At 38.8% G+C, this 20,488-nt stretch overlaps 1 protein-coding gene across 2 annotated transcripts in view; it reads right to left on the minus strand.

Annotated features, from left to right (window-relative positions):
• ATXN7 (ataxin 7) overlaps positions 1–20,098 on the minus strand; it is a 59,264-nt gene extending 39,166 nt beyond the window's left edge. For both annotated transcript variants that reach the window (XM_010570955.1, XM_010570936.1), the window contains exon 1: positions 20,035–20,098. In XM_010570955.1, coding sequence (XP_010569257.1) covers positions 20,035–20,053 — 19 coding nt within the window. In that variant the 5' untranslated portion in view covers positions 20,054–20,098. The remainder of the gene's footprint in view (positions 1–20,034) is intronic.
• Between the last annotated feature and the right edge of the window lie 390 nt (positions 20,099–20,488).

Raw genomic sequence — 20,488 nt, forward strand, 5'->3', positions numbered from 1 at the left:
TTCAGAGACCTGAACATTAGTTCTAACAATGGGTTTGAAACTGCAAGGAGTGTGACCCAACCAAGATCAGTTAAGACAACTGCAGGAGACCTGAATCCACACTTCCCAACCTCAGTCTTAGGCAGGTAAGCTCCCATGTGTTTAAATGTGCTTCACTGTCATTTTAGTCAAGCAGAGCACGAGCAAGTTTCAGGGAAATCTTATTTCTGTTTCTGCGTTCCAATGGGGCAAACACCTATCCGTAACTAGTATGAGAATGACAAGTTAGACCACGCAAATGTTAGAGAATAATATATAGAATAGTTTAACAAAACTTATGTAAGAAGTACGTACCACGAGTAGGAGATGGATGCCTATTTTTCTGTTCCCCTCTCAACCACTTATGAAAGTTCGCAAGTCTTGCAGTTGATATTCTAATGTCTAATACTTTATACCTTTTCCATTTAATGACATGCAAATTCTCTATTTAAAAGTCTAATGAAATTTATAGTATTTCACCAGTGTCATTTCAACTGCACTGTTCCTGTGAGTTTAAAGATCACTTTTTGAAATGCTTCACTGTAAATGTAAAGCCTGTGCCTCTCAAGGAAGAGCCTAGCAACCATGATTCATATGTTCCTCTTTCAAAGCTGGGCTCATTTAACTCTATCCATCTGGGAATGTTTTTCAAGGTCAAACTAAAAATTTAAACTAAGACATCAAACTTTCCATTTATTCTTCCATAAATGCAGTTATTTAAATGGTATCAACATAGAAATACAGTTATAGGAGCTGCTAGTTACATTAATTCTATTAACACCATAAAGAAAACCAACTTCATTTACCTCTATAATATGAAACCTCTGAAGGTTGTGACCTCTAGAATTCACTTCTCCTTTCAAATGTAACTTGGTTACAGTGTTTTTAAAAAGGTAACTTTAAATTATATACTGCTGTACTCTTTACCAAGGCTAAAACAAGCCCGTGCCATAGGCAATTCTGAGATATCTTAACTGCATTATTTGTTGAGCATGTAATAAGGAAAATGCTTCTTATTTGGAAAAGGCCAGTATAGCATCTTTTCTAATAAAAAAGGAAAAACAATAATGGACAATCTGGCATACCATACATTAAGTAACATGGAGCTCAGCACGTCTACTCTGAAAAACTTTCTTAAACTGAGCTGCCATCTCCTCTTCTCCGCAGGGATGTAGAAGCACATAAGTTAATTCCTTAGGATTTCCAGCATTCTCTTTCAGGACCATTACACTCCAGAAATTCATGCTTGTGGTCATTAAAAGTAACTGTGTCTGTGTCCTCTCAATTCTATTCCTTAACATCACAGACAACAGAACAAATAAAACAGGCTAAAAAACCCACAGTTAGAGAACAGGTCGGCAGTTTGTGTTTATCAAGCTACTAGATTCAGTGACTACCACAGGTCTGCTGCATACTTTTACAGGTTTGTTTTGGTTTTTTTTAAAACACCAACATTTATCAAATTTCCTGCAAGTCTTGTTGTCCCAGTCCATCTATCCTAGTGTCTAATAAGACAACATCCCTTTAGAAATGAAATATCACCAAAAAAAGTAAGGTCAAGATCTTCTCCAGGACAGCAAAGTCTAGAGGAAGACAGTGAAAGGAGCCCTAATCCTGGCTGTTTGCAGACACCAGAGCAAAAGTTTCCCATTTTGCAGAAGTCTGCTCACCACGACTGAAAAAAACAAGGAGGAGAGTGAAAACTGAAACAGAGGAAGAGAAAGCAAATCTAGCAAGGGCAGAAGTAAAAGGGCAAAGAACAGACTCTATCAGAGTTAGGGCAAAAGAATAGAAAGCTTGGTCAAAAAAGTGACAAGAATACATCAGAGTACTGCAGAAATATTTTTTAAGCCAGAACACTGCTAATGCTCACTTCTTCTGTATCCACTCCCAACATAAACATCTACTTATTAAGATTATTTTTAAAAGTCTGAGTCTGATTTATCACAAACATGTATGTACTGCTTGCCATTTAGTGTAATTTGACAATGGACATTTCATGCTGATGTCCGACATGAACAGTAAAATGTTTTGACTACAAAGATCCCCACAGCGTAGCATAACATGCCTTCAGCACACCACCAACCCGATTATACCTCCAGAATATTTTTAATCACTATAGTTAATATTAGATGCATTAAAAACACGATGCGCTAGACTATTAACTTCACACTCACAATAGATATAACTCCCTATTATCTTTACAACTCCCCAAACACAGAATTTATTTTTCTTTTTACTGGGGCCTGATCCAAATCCACCCTAAGTAAATGTACCAACTTTTATTGATTCACTAGGCTTTCCATTAAGACATCAGGGAACTGTTCTGGAGGTACTATATAAGGAAATTGTAAATAAATCCCATTTTTTTGAAATGTCGCCAGATCTGGATTGTTTGAACTATTTACTTCATGGACCAAGTACGTTCAAATAATGTCCACAACAACTATCTTGAATACATTTGCTCCATACCAGCAGTGTTTTCTCTTCTCATTAGAAAAGAATTAGTCTTGATCATACTAAGGTAAAAAAATACGCGAGTAACCTCGTTTTAACTTAACTGGTAGATCTCTTTCTCTAAAAGCATGCTTTTATTTAGAACTTTTCTTTAAGATAACACAACTCTTCACCAGCATCTGAAAAAATTTCAAAAAGGGGAGGAAAAAAAAAAATACACAGCTGCAGTAACTTAAAGCTAGCTGACATCTTAAAGGAAAAGAGGTTTTGTGCCACCTCCCTTAATTTGCTTATAACACTTGCGCCGGGTACTGTCAGATCCTGTTAAAGTAATAAAAATATTTCTATTGTTTTACCCTTTATGGTTGTGGAGAACACGAATGTCATTTTAATATCTGAAAGCAGACAAAACCTCCCAAATTACTATTTTTAAGAGCTTGTGATTTGCGGGAGAGGCATGAAGAGGGAGAAGGAAGACGACTAACCAGCACTGACGACCACATGAAACAGCCTGCACCAAACCCGGGCAGATTTCAGATAGAAAGCTGAGCTTGGTTACAACCAGACCAACGGCTTATAGTCAGCCCAAAAAGCTAAAATTCTGCCAAGAAATCTGCACACCGGGTGAATCCTGCTGGATCTGTTGCTGATATTAGTTGTCAAGAACAAGTAATCTTCAGGTGCAAGGAGGATCTTGGATGTAAGCCTGAGGCAGCAAGCTTTCCGCACAAACAGCACTACAAGGTATCTTAACTAACTTAGTTAAGTAAAGCTCCCATCAATTCTAAGTCGTGTAGTCCCGTATTGTAATTGATAAGAATGTTTAAAAAAAAAAAGTGATTTAAGTTAATGTCTCAAAACTTACCTTTCACACAGACTTTGCTTTCTGCAACTAAAATATTTTCTACACAATATTTTTCCAAACTATTTTCCAGAAACACTCAAGTGCATATCATTCATGAACACATATGTGGCTTTGTATACTTACCAATGTTGAAATGATATTAAACTACTGGCAAATTTTTTACTGTGTACTATGCAAGATGAACAAAATAACTGAAACCATATAATATTCAGAGTGCTCTGGTTTACACAAGTTTTAAGCCAAAATAAGAGATTCTAGTAAAATATACATACTGGAGGGTTTTCTTCAAAATTTCAAGTAATGAACACTTAAGTATTAATAGAACACAAGTATTTTATGAACCATATGTGCAGGCATAAAAATTTGTGCCTGCAAAGAACATATGCATAATCAAGCAAACCAAACATAAAATGATCAAATTTACATACAGAAACACTTCTTTCAAAAATCTGTCCCATAAGGTTCATGCTCATGTTGCCTCAGATACAAAAAAGCTTTTAATACGAAATAAAGCAAAACAAATGGACATTCTGATACCTGAACTGTTTCATTTAGGTTCAGAGGGAAGCATTGCTAAAGTATTTTCTGCAAGGTTATCTATTTTTTAAACTCCTTGCCGACTCCGCTCTGTACATTAAGTAACTTACATTTTTTGCACATACAGCTTTGAAAGCCCAGCTTTTTGATGAGACGTTTGAAAGGCACAGCTCTCTCCTTGGGTTCTGAGCATAAGTGCATGAACTTTGTTTCACCATGCAGTTGCTGATTGATCAGATGAAGGAGGGAACAGCTGAAGACTTGATTAAATGTTTTTACTGCATTTTCCACTTTGGCAAATATAGCAATTACACAGCATTTTACTGAAGCCCTAAGAATACCCAAACCTCAAAGTTTTGGCTCAGAGCAATGACTTTCACTTCAAGACCCAAAAACCCCCCAATCTAGTTTAACGAGGCACAGGAGCCGCATTATGAGATTTGATCACTGTCGTAAATCTTTACTAGTGCTAGAACGCTTTGTCTCTAAAAGCAGAGTCCTCTGTCCAGTCTCCTTTTGGAACCCAAGCCAGTCTATTTTTCCAAAGCTAAGGTTCTGTAGTTTTTACTTTGCTTTCCCAAATTCAAGGTGGAATCTTGCCCAGTGAAACCTGAAAGGGTGAAGAAGGACCTACCTTTCCTGGCTCATGTTTTCCGTGGGTCCAGCCATGCTACGTTTCCAAAATCCCATCCCCTGCACTGCCCCCTCCAGCAAAAAGGTTTGCCACATGCTGCAGGCAGCAACACTCCTCCGTGCATACCCAAGCAGCAAATCCAAACACCAGTCTTTTTGCAAGGCTACGAGCACATTATCACTGCAGTTCTCCTGTGGCCTTTCTTCCCTCTCCCTGTGAGGATGCAGAATGCAACACTGACAGTCGCTACGTCTCCTGTTCTCTAAAATTTAACAGTCAGGAAATTTCTGTACCATGCCCACCGATAAAAACTGAGCAGCAGATACCAAAGAGAAGTGTGTCAGGCACACACGCACCTGCAGCCTAGCGTGCAGCTGGGTGTTCTAATTTTAGGCTCCCAAGATTTGAATGTTCCCGTAATTATATATAAAACACATATTAAAGCAGACATCTAAGTATTTAGTTAAATTCTTTGTATATGAATTCAGCTACACACAATCTTTTGGAAAAATCAAGCACAAAACATACGTCAAATTGTTCATTCAAAACTACTAAACAGGTTTTCTAAGTTTATTATACAGAATAATACAAAATTTCAGTGAGCAAGTTTACAGAAGATTGTCTGTAGAAAGACTGATTAATAGATTTCTCAATGAAACACAAGTAGCATATTTAAAGCTTTTCAGCAGATGAAAAAGTCTCCCCCCCCCCATTGTATTCTGTTACATCAGGTTTTCATCAGCAATTTGAATGCAGTCATCTGCAAAGACTATTCCCATTTACTCATTAATGAGTTTTCAGAGTTAATATTGAAGATATTTTAAGTTTCTCCAGCCAATTTGTATAACGTCATGCAAATGCTGAACATACAATTTGTCATGTAAGAAATCTTCAAAGTCATGCATTATTTTTAGATGACATGATCTCATCGTGCCACTACTGTATTTTAGGGAAGTCAACAAATTATTATTTATGTTTTTGTGTCAAAAAAACAAAACAAAACCCAAAACCAATTTGTTACATATCCAGTCCTAAAATAGCTTAAGGTACTCTCAAAGTTGAGTTTAATTTTGCGATTATAACACAAAAATTAAATAGACTTCAGGAAATAAAAAACTTGGAGTTCACACAGTAAAATTAAAATCTCCACTAATTTAATATGAAAGCGTACACAGAAACACTTCAATTATGCAGAAAAAAAGGGTCTATTATGGGGGGGGTGGAAATAAGTTCTGGATAAGCAACTAGTCACAAACATAGCCTCAATTAAAATTAAATAAATTATCCACAGAATAGTCTAAATTGTATTTTAAGTCATATACCCTAAAGCATGCTACTGTTATGAATTGTTTTAACATCAACAAGTTCGGTACTTTTCTCCTCTTTCACACACAGCACTCTGTGTACTTTGCAGCAGCCGTACTTTTGTAGTAGGAAAGAGGAAGTTTGTTTCATTTAAACCCAAACTCATGGTTTACATAAAACTGCTCATTGCAGCAGAAGTATTTTCATACATCGTGACTGCAAATGGTGAACATTTTCCAAGCTCCTCACCCTCTCCCATCTCCTACCTAGACATGCCTTTGAGTGGGGGAAAAAAAAAAAAAAAAATTGGCACATGGTTTTTGCTGTCTTTCCCTCTGTAACCGTCCATATCACAGCAATGCAACTGGCTGCTGGCTGTAACTCGACACTGGGTAACTGAGGAAGTAGAGCACACGTTTTCTTACTAACTAAGAACTGGAGGAATACAATGTACCCATAACTACATCTTTTGCCATTGGAGAAAACAACACAATTTAGTAATAATAAAAAATAAACAAAAAAGTGGCATCAGAAACACCAGAGTCAATCAGTCTTTAAAAATATAAACTTTTTCAAACCAGTAAAAATAAGAACTACAGACAGTTATGCATCTCTTGCACAATGGCATTATTGAAATCTTCATATTAAAAACATCATCAGTTAACACATTATTTTCCCTGCTACATAGGACACGCGTAGTGCTCATCTTTCAACCTCTTCTACCCTTTTCCTTGCCAAACGCAGCCCCAACTCCTGTGTGAGAGCAGCATGGCATGATTCTCTAATTGTGCAAAGACAATGCAACTTTGCACAAAGAATACTCTGCATACATTCTATATCATGCACCTGACACCTGAGGGAGCAAATCAGCATATGCCAAAAAAAAAATTTAAGGAAAATAATGCAGATGACCTGTCAACTGAATTCTGTTTCAGTATTTTCTTTTATTAGGCAACCCAACTACCTAAAACCACCCCACCCCTGCCACTCCCATTCTCCATGCACTGGAACATCCACTTCAAAAATAAGACTGTTTCAGTCACGTCTAATATAGCTATAAGGAAACTGATGCCTGCCGATTTTCACATACAGACTTACATTTCTGTACCCCTCTCAATTTGGCAGGCGCTATTAGTTTTTCCATTAAAATTTACTTCCTTTGCTTTACGGATTTACTAGCAGTTCGTTTGATACGATAAAAAAAAAAAGGCAACTTGCACAGCAACAGGCATTAAATGTACTATAGCAAAAAAAAAACAAAACAAAAAAACCCAGCAGTACTGTGATATTTAATAAGATTAAAAGATAAAGTGGAAAATAAAACAATGTTTTTGTTGTTATAGTGCAGTAAAAGAGCTAACCCACTTCTTATGTATTTGAACACACATGTAGTGACACAATTTTATACTTGGCTATTACATACCTTTAGACAAACAGATATGCCTATTTCACTTATCTAGCTGAGGAACCAGTAAACTCTAAGACTTTACTTCTCATAGTTGATATATTCCAGCACATACAGAGCTACAGTCATCAGAGCTTCCCTTCCAAGAGGGGATCTATCTGTTCAGAAGCGTTAGGCTTTAAACCAGTGTGAGTTGTCCTCTCACACACAGTTACATTAACTAAATAGGCAAGCACTGAAGAAAATCAGGCTACCTGTTCACAGTGTAAGGTTAGTAATTCCACAGGCCCAGTTCAGCCTAAAAACTCTTTAAGGAAGTGAATTTTTTTTTTATTATTATTATTATGGAATTTCAAATTCTTCTAAAGAAGAAATTTAGGTTTTGCCTTTGCACATCATCTCCCTTTTAGAATAAGCCCATCACTCTCCTTATTTCAAGATGTATTTCTTCACTGTTAAAAAGTGATTCGCCTTATTTTAGGAGCCCACCTTCAAAAAATTTTCCAGAATTCCATCTCCAAATATTACACATAAAATACATACGTGTTATAGAATAAAAAAAAAAGACTTTGAAAACACTGGGTGAACAAATCTGTACCAGCTATTATTCTTCCATATGTGGCACTAGTTCTCTGTTACTGAAATCACCCATCTCACGCTTAAACAGAAACAGGTTGTGAAGGACTGCAAATTTTAATATTTTTAAGTTTAGATGTATTCAAAAATGAAGATCCCTTAGATCTTACTATACATGCAGAAGATCTGAAAGGGCTGACATGCTTTAAAGTAATTTCTCTGCTCTTTCATGGTCTGGGCCTCTATAACATAACCGGAACACCAGCCCACTTGTGATGTACACAGAAGGTAATGCCTTCAGCAAAACAAAACAAAACAAAAGGAAAGGAGAGAAGAATTTGCTCAGACTACTTAATGTCCTGATTTGGCTGGTTTGGTCTATCTCACATTTTTGCCAGACACTTCTAGGACTACTTCTCTCCTCTGGTCCCTCTGCAGCTATCAGCACTACTGTCACACTTGGGAAGAAGGTATGTTGATACGTATCAATGGACCTAAATACACAGGGGGAGGTGAAAAAAAGAACTCTTCTCCCTTTTGTAGGCCAGCTAGGAAGCAAAATGCTCTACTCTTGGGAAAAAATACTGAATTGGGCACAAGTTCTAATTTTGAGACATCCTACGTCAAAAAGGACATAAAAACAATAAATCTGATTATACAAGCAGCAAGACAAAGTCATCCTTATGCAGATATGAGAAGATTAGACATATTCGGTGTACGACTGTGCAATGAGACACAGGCAAGTGGTGTCCTGTAAACCCCCAAGAACCCCACAAACCTCAAGTGGTGGTCCCGATGCATCGTGTTACAAGACTAGGCCTGTTTGCAAACGTTTGTAGAGGAGATGTCATAGAAGATGTATAGAGTCAGTATTAAGCAAGAGGCACAGCAAAGAACATAAAGAGTTGCTATTCAAAAAAAGCCATGGAAAAGAACATTTCAGAGCATTAGTTAACTGCTCCTAGATGACTCAGGATGACAATGCTAAGTAAGATTAAATAGATACAGAAAATTGAAAGGTGAACGTTATCCTTTGATACTATAATGAATTTGTAGAGCGTACCACCCTCCAGTACACTGACAACAAATAACACCATCCACCTTCCTAAAGCAGACAAAAGATAACTACTGCAAACATATCTAGGATAACAAAACCGTGGTTTAGAACAGAACCGGATCCTTTGCCAGACGCAGCAGTTGCACGCGCATGAATTTCAGGACCTAGGCTGAGGTCTTCAGCTCAAACCCGCTCAGAGACCATGGCAATCTCTACTGGTGCCTATCCAGGGTAGGCAGGAAGCCAAAGCCACTGCTGCCAAACTCGTCGAGCCAGTCTTCCCAGCGCTGGCCCACAATGCACCGCTTTGTGTTTGGAAATAGCTCAAAAGCTTTTGCTTCCAGCAACAGTGTGGAGCACTTGGGGAAAGATGCCAAAGAAGTCCAAGAAAGGGTATCGCGGGGCCACCATAACAGTACGGACACCCCAAATGCTCCCACCAGTCGGTGACATCACCCTGAATCACTGCGATGACGAACAACACAGTGCTTCCTGTGAAGCCTCGATCTCACAACATTACTCACAGGAACGCAGGAAAACTCTTAGAGTGATTAAATTAGAAATAAAACTGCTGATGCTGCACCTTACCACCACGTCTTCCCATTTTACCATGAAGAGCACCATCTAACCCGACTGTGGTTTTGGTCCATTCCCAGGACAGGGGCCTTCCTTCACATCGTCGTGGTTATCGACAACGACTCTCGACGGTGTCAGCAGGACAGAGAATTGCAGCATTGCACAGAGAACCCCTTTTTCATCCCAAGCAGTTGTAAACAAGCCTCAAACGAGACACACTGACAGCACACTGAAGATTTTACTCCTGTGCTCTACCTACTCCGTAGATAAAAATAGCATTCTTATCTCCAAGGCTATCAAGCTAACACTTCAGATCATGAAATTCAGGCCACAAAAACAACAGAAGAGACTTGCAAGTTTTATTCCAGCAAATGACACAGTGGTCTATGGCCCTACATTTCAGGGCACAACCTGATAGCCAGGCAGAACCAAAAGGAAATTTCCCAAACAAGGGCCCATGCGTTTTGGACTTCTCCAAACACCCCATGGAAATAGCGGTGTTGAAATAGCCAGGCAAAGCAAACCAAGTCAGCTGGCTATTAAAGCAGGTTTTACAGAAGGAACAACAGATAAGGAAAGGGCTCTGCTCAGCCTAGATACAAAACATAATCAAACCGTACCAGGTATAGTTCAGACATCGGTATTTCCCCCAGTCTTATAACGCAACTGGTATTAGAAGTCTTCCTTCAATCACTTAGCCACACCAAAAAAAAAAAAAAAAAGTATCTAGGACAAAAATTTGCAACCTATTATATAAGCACGTATTTGACTAGCTTTGGTAGGCAACACAGATATATTGAATTTGGCTCAAAACTTCTCCTCTGTAAATCATGAACTACAACATGGAACAGAAGCTCCTTAACAAGTGTGATTTCTAGACAGTTGCTTTGGGTAACACAACTTACACAGAAATGAAAAACAAAATTGCTTTCCGAAATTCATCTGTAAGTACTTTTATGAAGTAAATGCTGCCTATCAGAAAAGTCATTTAAGCCTTTCCTCTCAAATACTTCCATTTAGTACCAGCGAGAGCAGGACGACTGCCATCTCTCTTAGCAGAGCAGAACGGACACATTCAAATACAGATTCTACATTTAAAAAAAAACAAATTATCTGAAGAAAACATCCTTAAAACCAAAATTATATTCCTTACAAACCAAAACCCAGCAAAGCCTTCTAGTTGTCAGAGGCAAGTTAAACTCCTTTAATACATTTCTAGTGTCATTCTAATTGAACAGGAATGAAACGGACAATTTTAACATCTCCTGGGAAAATTTATTATTTTGAAAGCTGCTTTCCAAATTACTTTACATGGCTGTCTCAATAATCCAACACCCACACTGTCTGACTATTGGGAACACTTTTCGTTCCTTTGACATACCCATCAAAAATACAGCCAGTTAACCCAAATCTTTGCAGTGTTTGAGGCCTCTGGATATTCCACACTACTATAGATTTGTTCTGAAGGGTTAAGAAGAGTATTTGGTATGGCTTACATTTACCTATACTGTATAGATGATGTCTCTTTCTCCTTTTGGCATCATTTGCAATAGCCCTCCAATAAGAGATAAAAATAAATGATACCGTAACTCTTCCTCAGCAGAGTAACCAAGATTCAAATGGTATTTTCTCCAGTTCACAGTTTCTCCTGGGAACCACCTCAGGATTTTCAGCCAAAGAAACTTTTGATTTCTATTACTTGGCTTTCTGATGTAGCTAATTATTGAAAATAAATTTTAAAAAAATACTAACCAATATGTTAAATAATATAAACTAGTTCTTACTTGCTGTTTAGTTTTCACAATACACTACTTACAACTGACCCTGATTTATACTGTAGTTATTCACCGATACATCATCTCTAACGCACTTAAAGATAACCAAGATACAAGATCTACGATGCTATACTATCATGTAGGTAGCCATGTAAAAATCGGATCAGATTCACTCTGAGAAGATACATAATCAACCACTGTCCGACAGATTTTAGGATTACCGGACCAAATACGTGCAGGAAAAATTCAGTATCTTCTTTAAGCAGCTATCACCTTGTTTTGGAAACAACTTTAAAGTTAGAATGCAACCATTATTTCACAAATCCTTCACTCAGCAGAGATGGAGGAGCTGCTTAATCCAGCATTACTGGGAGGAAAAAAAAAAGATTGTAGAACCACACCCTAGGTGTAAACCAATACAGATTTTCTTCTGTATTTTAGTCCGAAACAATAGCCAGAGGGTGTCACTTAGGCTATACACACCTTGACAAAGCAATGGCTACAATATCTAGGGGCTGACAATTAAAATGTTTGCATAGTGAAGTACTTCTCTGCCGGCTGTCTGATCACAAGGTTGTAGTAAGCGTGCTGTCGCACACATGCAAACTCTCCCGCCCGCCAAGCCCCATAACCTGGTCCTGCGTCCTCCCTCCAGTCACAAGCAAAACCATGTTGACTTCAGGGGCTCACGACAAGACCTCACATCCCCCGATATCACTTAATACACTAGCAGAACTCCGATTTTCCCACTGACAACATCTACTACATCGTTTATGCAGTCAATGAAAAAAACTGTAGACAGAAAACTGAATTTATGAAGGGCAAAATACAACAGAATTTGACGTTAAAGGAAAACAAACATCCAATTTACTGTGTATTCAGCACATTATTTGCTTTTCAAATTTAACTCATTAAAGTTTCTACACTTCATTTTAATGCAAGCTGCTGTAGAACTTTCAGGCAACTATATCAGCATTAAATTATCCAACAAACTTTCTTGCAAATAAAACTGTGAGAGCTCTAAATTTCAGAACAAAAGCGCACATCATGGATTTACAACCTCAAAGCTGCTCCCTCTTGAATTTTAGCCCTTCAGCTGCTTTGTATACATTTTTTCAGTGCCAGTTGAGATCACTGCATTTTCTATCACTCTATGAACAGTTGATGAAAGATGCAAGTCCTGCTTAGTCACAGAAAAGCAGATCAAGAACACTGCATAAGTTTTCTGGCTGTTATAATCCCATCAGAAGAGAAGGGAGGCATAACCAATTATCCGTTTCACCTTTTACTATCAATGAAGTTTGTCTATGGGCTACGCTGAAGCTATCAAAAGTTGAAATTGGGGCGAGGGTGAGCTTGTAAATAAAAGATTCTTCTCACGGGAAAACAGGTTACCACAAAACAGCTTATTCCACAAGGGCTGACAAGCAGCATTTACACACAAATAACTGAGCATCTGAGTATTTCTAGTCTACTTGAGCCAATAACCTGGAACATTTACCATCACAGTGATCGTTTCCAAAGCTAGCGATCATGCCTCCAAGTGATGTGGGAGCAGCTGCATGTGCAGTTTACTTTGATGAAGTCATACCCCGTAGTATCTGGGGTTACCACGAGTATCTCACTTACCACGAGAATCAGCCTGACAGCCACTGCACCACCGGTCCTGGCTCACAGCTGCACACAGCCTGCACAAGCAGGAAGAACTTTTGACTGTGCAAGCCTTCTAGCAACAAGAACACCAATTACAATAAATTCACTGCCTTCCATGACAACTGCTTTTACAGTCATGCTACTCTGCTCCATTATACTTTGAATTCCCTGTGCCAGATTTTAACACTTGCTGCTAAAAACTTAAAGTGCAAGTACAAAGCTGTATTCACCTCTGTGCTGTCACCTAAGCAGTAAGAATGTCTAGCAAGTAATGTTGTGTATCATACATATGGGCAACTTCCATAGCAGTGGTAATTTTATTCATTAAAAGGGAAGAGAAACAACTTTTAAGCATCTTAAAAAACTATTTAGAATAGTTAATTACAAATCATATACTATAATGATTTGTGAAAGATGAAATCTTTTCTGTCATGTAAGTGATAAGAGATCTCACGTATCCCCAGCTGGCCTTTGGCAGTTACAGCCATAGGCTAGGCATAGTCAGAACAGGTCTAAGAACTCTATGCATTTTCTTTTATAGACCCACTGCAATGGAAGAAATAGCTTTTAAAACAGTTACCTTAGAGAGAGTAATCTGCATCCTCTTAACCCAATTTATTTAAAAGTACCCTTCACTAAGCCTTTTTGTCTCTCCTGCTCTACTTAGATGATAGTGTTATCAATTCATGTGAAAGCCGTATTGCTACATAATATTTATCACATTGTTCTTCTCTCACTCAGCATTTGTTGCTCGATATGGAACAGAAACTATACAAAAAGCAATATTTAATCAAGTATTATCAAGACATCACCTCTTCTGCATAGGGATAACCTAGCTAATCATACATACCACTTAAGAAGCATTAGATAACAGTGAATTCCTGACTGTTAGGTATGTGTATAGAAAACCAGTTCAAAGGCTCTTATTAAATAAAATATTTAAAAAAAAAAATCCTGCTTTCTCACATATTATGGAGAGATTGAGGCAGTTTTGTGGCTGCAGTTCCAGTGAAAGTCCCCAAGGCCTTGCAATATCACACTAATACTATGGTAATATTTAAAACTTGCAAAGTATCTTCAAAGCATAAAAGATGACACTAACTTGCAGTCTAACTTCACAATATTCTATTTATAACATGTGACTCATCTCGCCAGAAATAATTAAATATTGTAAACAGAACTTAGATTTAAGGGAAAAAATAACAAGAAGAGAACGAGAGCCAGTCACTGCAGATAATCTCAAAAGTAGCATCCCTTCAAATTGCATGTTTTTCAAGCTATCTCTACAATTTTCTTAAACGGTTCGATGCACTTTTAAAGTCTCCTTGTAATTGTTTTACAATAACCAGTCCACAAATCCTTAAAACGCTTTGTGTAAATAGTCAATTAAAACGCAATGAAATGAAGAGGAGATTTATCTGATTACAGACTGTGAATAGCTATGCAGTATGTCAAAAAAGAAGCATGGCACTTTGTACTGCTACCCTAAAATATTTATTTCAAGCTATTAAAAATTCTCACTGTATTTGCAGGCAGTCAAGGACTATAGAGCCCTCTAAGCATCTTTGACATGATTTAACACAACAAAAATCAACTCAACTGAGCACCTCCCAAGGCTGAATAAAAACAAATTTAAATTTGAAATAAGATGCTGTCTCTTACTTGTATTTACAACTTAATATTGGAACAAAAGTTTCACCAATGCTTTAATTATTTATTGAGCCTGCTGCTGGGAAAATTCTAGACCTTGGGTCTATGTGATAAAGATGCTTCTAGTGAGCCCTCCTCGCCCAGTCCCGGATTTCATTGCTCAACCCTGCCCAGCACAGGCTCAAGAACAAGGGTTCACTGCATAGCTCTCAGTACCCTCACAGCTCTAGTAACTTCCATTAATAACAATTAATATAATCAAATCTCAAAGCTTCTGCTGAATGCCCTAGAGGTTCATGGAGTCTTTTCCCCCCACCCCCCCGGACATATTAACTGTCCAAGACCAGAAGTTCAACTGTTATCAGGTGACACGATGCTGAACAGAACTTGCTCCCACCTGCTCTTCTGACATATTCCTATAGTCACAAAGTCTTCTGGAGTGTCTTCTGAAGGTGCCCACCAAAACCTGACAATCTGCATTCCCACAGAAAATTCAACACTTGCTTTATTAAGACCAGTATAGTCTAAAACCTGTAAGACTGGTATCATGCTACATCACCACACAGCCAGCATCAATTCTGACCTGCGATACCTCCGAACACCATCTAATGCATCAGTGACCATCGCTCAACTAACCTCAACCTACAATAAAGTAATTGCCTCCTCTGCACCTCCCTCCATGACCATCCAGAGGACCATCTCATCCGAAATAGCTCAGTTATGTACAAAGAGCAATCACAAACTTCCTTGGGATTCTCACAAACACCAAGTACAGTTAGAACAAATCACTGGCAGACTAAGAGTGGCAAAGACCTCTCTTCAGCCAAGATTCAACAATTTTGATCAACAACAATTAATCAAATTGAGTTCAAGACCCAAGTTACAAATGTTCTGTCCTCCTCCTCCTATACTTTGTTGCCAGTTAGCTATGAACAAGGGTGACAGTACTAGTGAAGTGCTTGAAATAGGCAGTACCAAAGGATTCACCTCTCAAAAGATGTAATGCACACACACAAAAAAAAACCCAACCGAAAAAAAAGGGACTGCACATGTAACTGAAAGAATGAGATGCTTAAGCTCAAGTAAAGACACCCCATGGTTTCAGCATGCACTGAATATGCCATTAAAAGCAAACACTCAAACAATTTTAAATTGTCCAACCAAATCTCCCTTCTGTTCACGCTTTTATTTTCCATTCTGAGATGCTACCGCTCCTTTTGCATTTGTATTATTATACATATTTCAAAATTATTTCATGAGTCTATGTAATAATCTAACATACTTTCACCCCAACTGCTTCAAAAAGCTTGCATACATTAACAAGTATTACTGCAAGTAATGATGATCTCTGTTAAGAGCAGATAGGTTCTTTGTCTCTCCAATACAGCCTTGGGGGTGCTGGTGGTTTGGGTTTTTTGTTTTATTTTGTTTTGTATTTATTTTATATTCGGGGTTTTGTTTTATTTTATTTATTTGTTGTTATTTATATAACTGGTAGCAACTAGAAATTTACTGTGGGGAGAGTCAGAGTTTCTTGGCCGGTGAGCGAGGGTTAAGCCCCCAGTCCCAATAAACAACTTTAGGCTTCGTTGTGCCTACTCAGAGCTTCTCTACTCTTCCACAGACCAAAATGAGCCAAGCCGTTGTCAAATTTTGCAAGAAGCAAAAGCTCTATCTCTTGAAGCCTGTCAAAGTTACCAGGAATGAACTCTATGCTTACAAACACAGTTCTATTTAGAGATCATCTTCACAACAATAACGGGCTAGAAAATTTTTTAAAAGCAAACCAAATTCAACACAGGTTAGCGAGAATCTCCTGAAAAACAAACTTGTTTGCTGAAATGTTTCAAGCACTGATCACAAAGTCTGACACTACGAATCATTTTCTTCAAATGAAAAAGTATCAGATACTACAGACACATCAATCTCCTCTTGAGACCCGCTGCATCTCCAAGATGAAGTGAGTGTATGCGAGCACGTTGGCTGCATCTGATGGCACACGCTCCCAGTATCACACAAAGAAGTTTGATAGAAGCACTTCGGTGAAGTTTCATTTTAAAATATAAGAAAAAAATGCATGAAGAGGACTAGATTTTCTGCCTCGCTGTTTTAGAACGCATTTACAAATTATAATGCAACATGCTATTCTTGCTTCATATACCTGCTGTGTGGCACGAGAATCACACCTTTAGCTGGTTCACAAGCAGTAAGTAATTAAGCAACTGTATGAGCTAAAAGATTCTGTCACGTGAACTACATATGAAAGTAACTGAAGTACAATTACTAAAGTACGCTCTTCCATTGATAATACTGCTCATCACAAGAAGATTTCAGTGTACAAAGACAAAGTAAATTTTAAAGCATATTTTAAAGTAAAATTTTCCCATAATGATGTATGCCCCTTTCTCATTTCCATTTGTTGGGGATTTTCTGTACCAAAAGCAAGCCAAGTCCATTGGGCCTGTACCTTACACCTGCAGCTCTAATTTCTACATCAAAGCTCAGAGTGGACTGTTACTGCCTCAAAAAGCAACATGCAGGAAAGCACCCAGACAGTTTCTCACTTTTGTGAAGGTCTGCAAGGATCCCAGCAGGAATGACTGCATATTACAGATTAGCAGAATAGAAAGCATATAAGAGCAGTGAAAAAGAAAACAGGGAATTATGAGAGACAAACATTGGTAGTTTGGGAAGCCCAAATTCAACTTCTAGCTCTTACTAGAATGCGAGCTTGGTTATGTCAAGGAGGGTTAGATACAGAAAAACGTGTTTGAGACTATGAACTAATTTTAGTTTCCTGATCCCTACATGGAACTGGCATCACTGACAGGTATTAAGGACTCATCAGGCTTCACAACCACCAGCATGCTGAGAGAGGAGCTGCCTCATCAGCAAATAGGAAATGCCAGTGACAAAGGTGTGTCTGAAATCCTGCCTCTCTCCACAGCTTGCAAATGTAGTCCTGGAATTACACGTCCTTTATTTCTTTAAAAGTATAACAGGCATCCTTCTTTTCCTTTAAAGCATAACAAAAGGAGAAGCTGGTAATGCTAAGCCCCTGTTTAATACAGTGTTACAACAACAGGAATATTCACTCTTTATTCAGAAGACCCAAACTCTACTGCCTGCAAGCCTGGAATCCACCCCTCGCCACCAGGCAGGCTGACGACGAAGCTATTCCCACTATAAGACGCAGAGAAACAGCGTGTGGGAAAGGAAAACAACTACAACCCATAACCCAGTGGGTACACAGGCCGGTGGGAGCCTGACCTGAAAGCTGGCAATTGTTAAATAAAGAAAATAGTTCTTGGTTTTGAACCCAGTTCTAGTAAGTGGGCTGTAAAGTCATGTTCCCTCCTTCGCTCCCTCTCCAGGCCATGAATATTTAATTCTTTTATGCAAACTGGAAGAGTTGCAATGCAAGGTTAAATTAGCCTAAATAACCTTGAAGTCCTTTTGTGAAGTTGGGCCTCTGAGTCAACTGCCAATCTGTAGAGAAATAACTTCCTTACACAACGAGTTCTGTTGTTAGCCATATTTAAAATACTGTGTGGTTCCATGACAAAAATCTTGAGGTTAGAGTTGATTAGACAAAATTTGCACCTTCAGTTCACCTTTCTGTGCTAAGATCCACGGTTTAGACAGTCCCATTATTTAATAAATGTTTGTTCCTCAATTTTGAATGCAAAATTCTTCCTGGGAAAAGCAATCAGTTACAGTATTCTCAAAATTTTATTTGATAACGCAACACATACATATGCTGGCATGTTTTGCTGCTCCCCTAGTTCTTTAAGTGCAAATTTAATTAATACTACTTTTTCTTTTGCTTTATTTTGCAGTAGGCCGAGCTCCCTACAGACTAGCTACAGGTATACACCAAGTCAGTGTCTCATTCACATGTCATAGAACAACCAAAATAGACAGACTTCTGGAAGCCTGACAGGGCTACTAAGTTTCACATTTAATTCTCAAAGTGTTTTATGAACTTCCTTCAACTCATAACCCTGCAAATCATTCACATGGTTGGAGTCAGTGCAGAGAAGCTGTGTCTCAGTGGTTAGCCTATGCATAAACAGTTTCATGATCTCTCTGCAGAAGAGGGGTAAAAAAAAAGAAAAGAAAAAAAAAAAGATTATTCTTCACCCTGCCAGCTAATCTTTAAAATCTGGAAACCTCAGATGCTTGCATTTTAAGAGGTAGAAATAAGAAAGAATGTTTGAAAATCCTTATTAGTAAAATCTTTGCTAGGATAATGTGTGTGCTTATTGTTATAAATGCTGTTTTAGCACTTGAATGATTTCCCTATTCAGAAAAATAAATTAAATATCCAACATAACTGTTGGATTGGAACTCAGCAATGAAGTAATAAAGTGATTTTTCAAATACCTAAGAACTCACTCATACATACACTTAGAAGATGGCAAAACGGCACAAGTGACTCTGAATGCAGCAGTATAGCTGTCTATTACATCTTTCCTACAGGTCAGTGACCACCGACTCTGGTCCTAGAAACTGATTTTTTCAAAATTTTATCAACACTAGGAATTCTACAATAAACAGACATTTTGATTCAGCCTCAATATGGATCACTGCCTCCCAATCCTACTAGCCCGTGCCGCCTTGCTTTAGGTTTCATTTGCTGTTTGTAGCTCACAAGTAGGTAAGTGCTGAATCAGATCATCTCCTAAGGTCCCTGGCAAGTCTGGTGTTCTGTGATCATAAACCAAGTTTACAAACTCTGTCTTCCATTTCTAAGAGCATCAAATAAATGAGTTGGGTCTAACTGATCTAGTATTTAAAACAAGGAGGCCTATTCTGTGGCATACGTCTCAGAAAGTCCGATGGAACCAAGCTAGTTCCAACAATATTAAGAAAGTTTTAGAACATTTCTCTACTATAAAACAATTGTTAAACTGGAAAAACAAACAAACAAAAAATTGAACATCACAAACCAGACCCATCGCTGTTTTTTTCCACTCCCTGTTGCAAAGTCACCAATGATCTATAGCTTTCATTCATCATCTGCTTACAACTTCAAGTAGCATTGCTACTCTTGAAACGAAGTGGGCCATTAATGGGCTTTTGCTAATCACAGGTGAAAGGTCACTGTCATTTAGCAGTACACGAAGAAATAAACGTAACACCTTGACATGACAGAGAAATGGATCAATGTTCAAATACTGACATGGATTATATTAAGAATCAAAATGCCTTAGCTCAAGAGAAGATATTATCAGTGCTGGTCACACAGTTTCCTCAGGACTATTTATAGTCTTAAAGAAAAAAAAAATCCAACTATAAACCCAGTAAAGACACTAAGTAACCTATGCCCTACCTTGTAGCTTTGAGATTATACATTAATTTAATAATAATGCTAATAACACCACTCACTGACAGGCCGCAAGTCCCAAATCCAAAGCGACAGGATTGAAGTTTCCTTTCTCTTTCCGTGCACGTCCTCTCGTACCTAGTTACGAGCAGGAAAACTTCTCCGTGCACTTTTCTTCGAGAACGAATCGCACTCACCTTCTCGGCAAAGTCGCATCGCTTCTCGGTTTCTTCCGTATTCCTTGAAATTTTCTTCTAATGCTGTTCCTAAAAGCAAAAAGCCACAAGACCTCCGTCAGCGCAGAAGTCGGACTGACCGGTAACCCGTTCCCCTCCAGCCACAAACCAGCCCGTGGGGGACGCGCTCTCCTACCGCTGCGCCAGCAAACACGGCTTCGGAGACACCGAGAGCCGCCGTCCCGTCCCGTCCCCCGGAGGGGGCTGCGGGGCCGGCCGAGCCGCTGTCAGCGGAGGGGGATGCCTCACCTGAGGCTGGAGCTCTGCCCCCCCCCCGGCCCCAAGCCCAGGCTGAATCGAGGGCAGGAGGTGGCGGCCTCCGGGGACCGGCTCAGACCTCTCTCCTCGCACCGTGTCCCGGATTACAGGAACTGGGGCAAGCGCTGCCCGCTCCGCGCCGCTCCCGAGCCCCAGG

Source organism: Haliaeetus leucocephalus, unplaced genomic scaffold (genome assembly GCF_000737465.1).
Source record: "Haliaeetus leucocephalus isolate CR32 unplaced genomic scaffold, Haliaeetus_leucocephalus-4.0 Scaffold2, whole genome shotgun sequence".
Lineage (NCBI taxonomy): Eukaryota > Metazoa > Chordata > Aves > Accipitriformes > Accipitridae > Haliaeetus > Haliaeetus leucocephalus.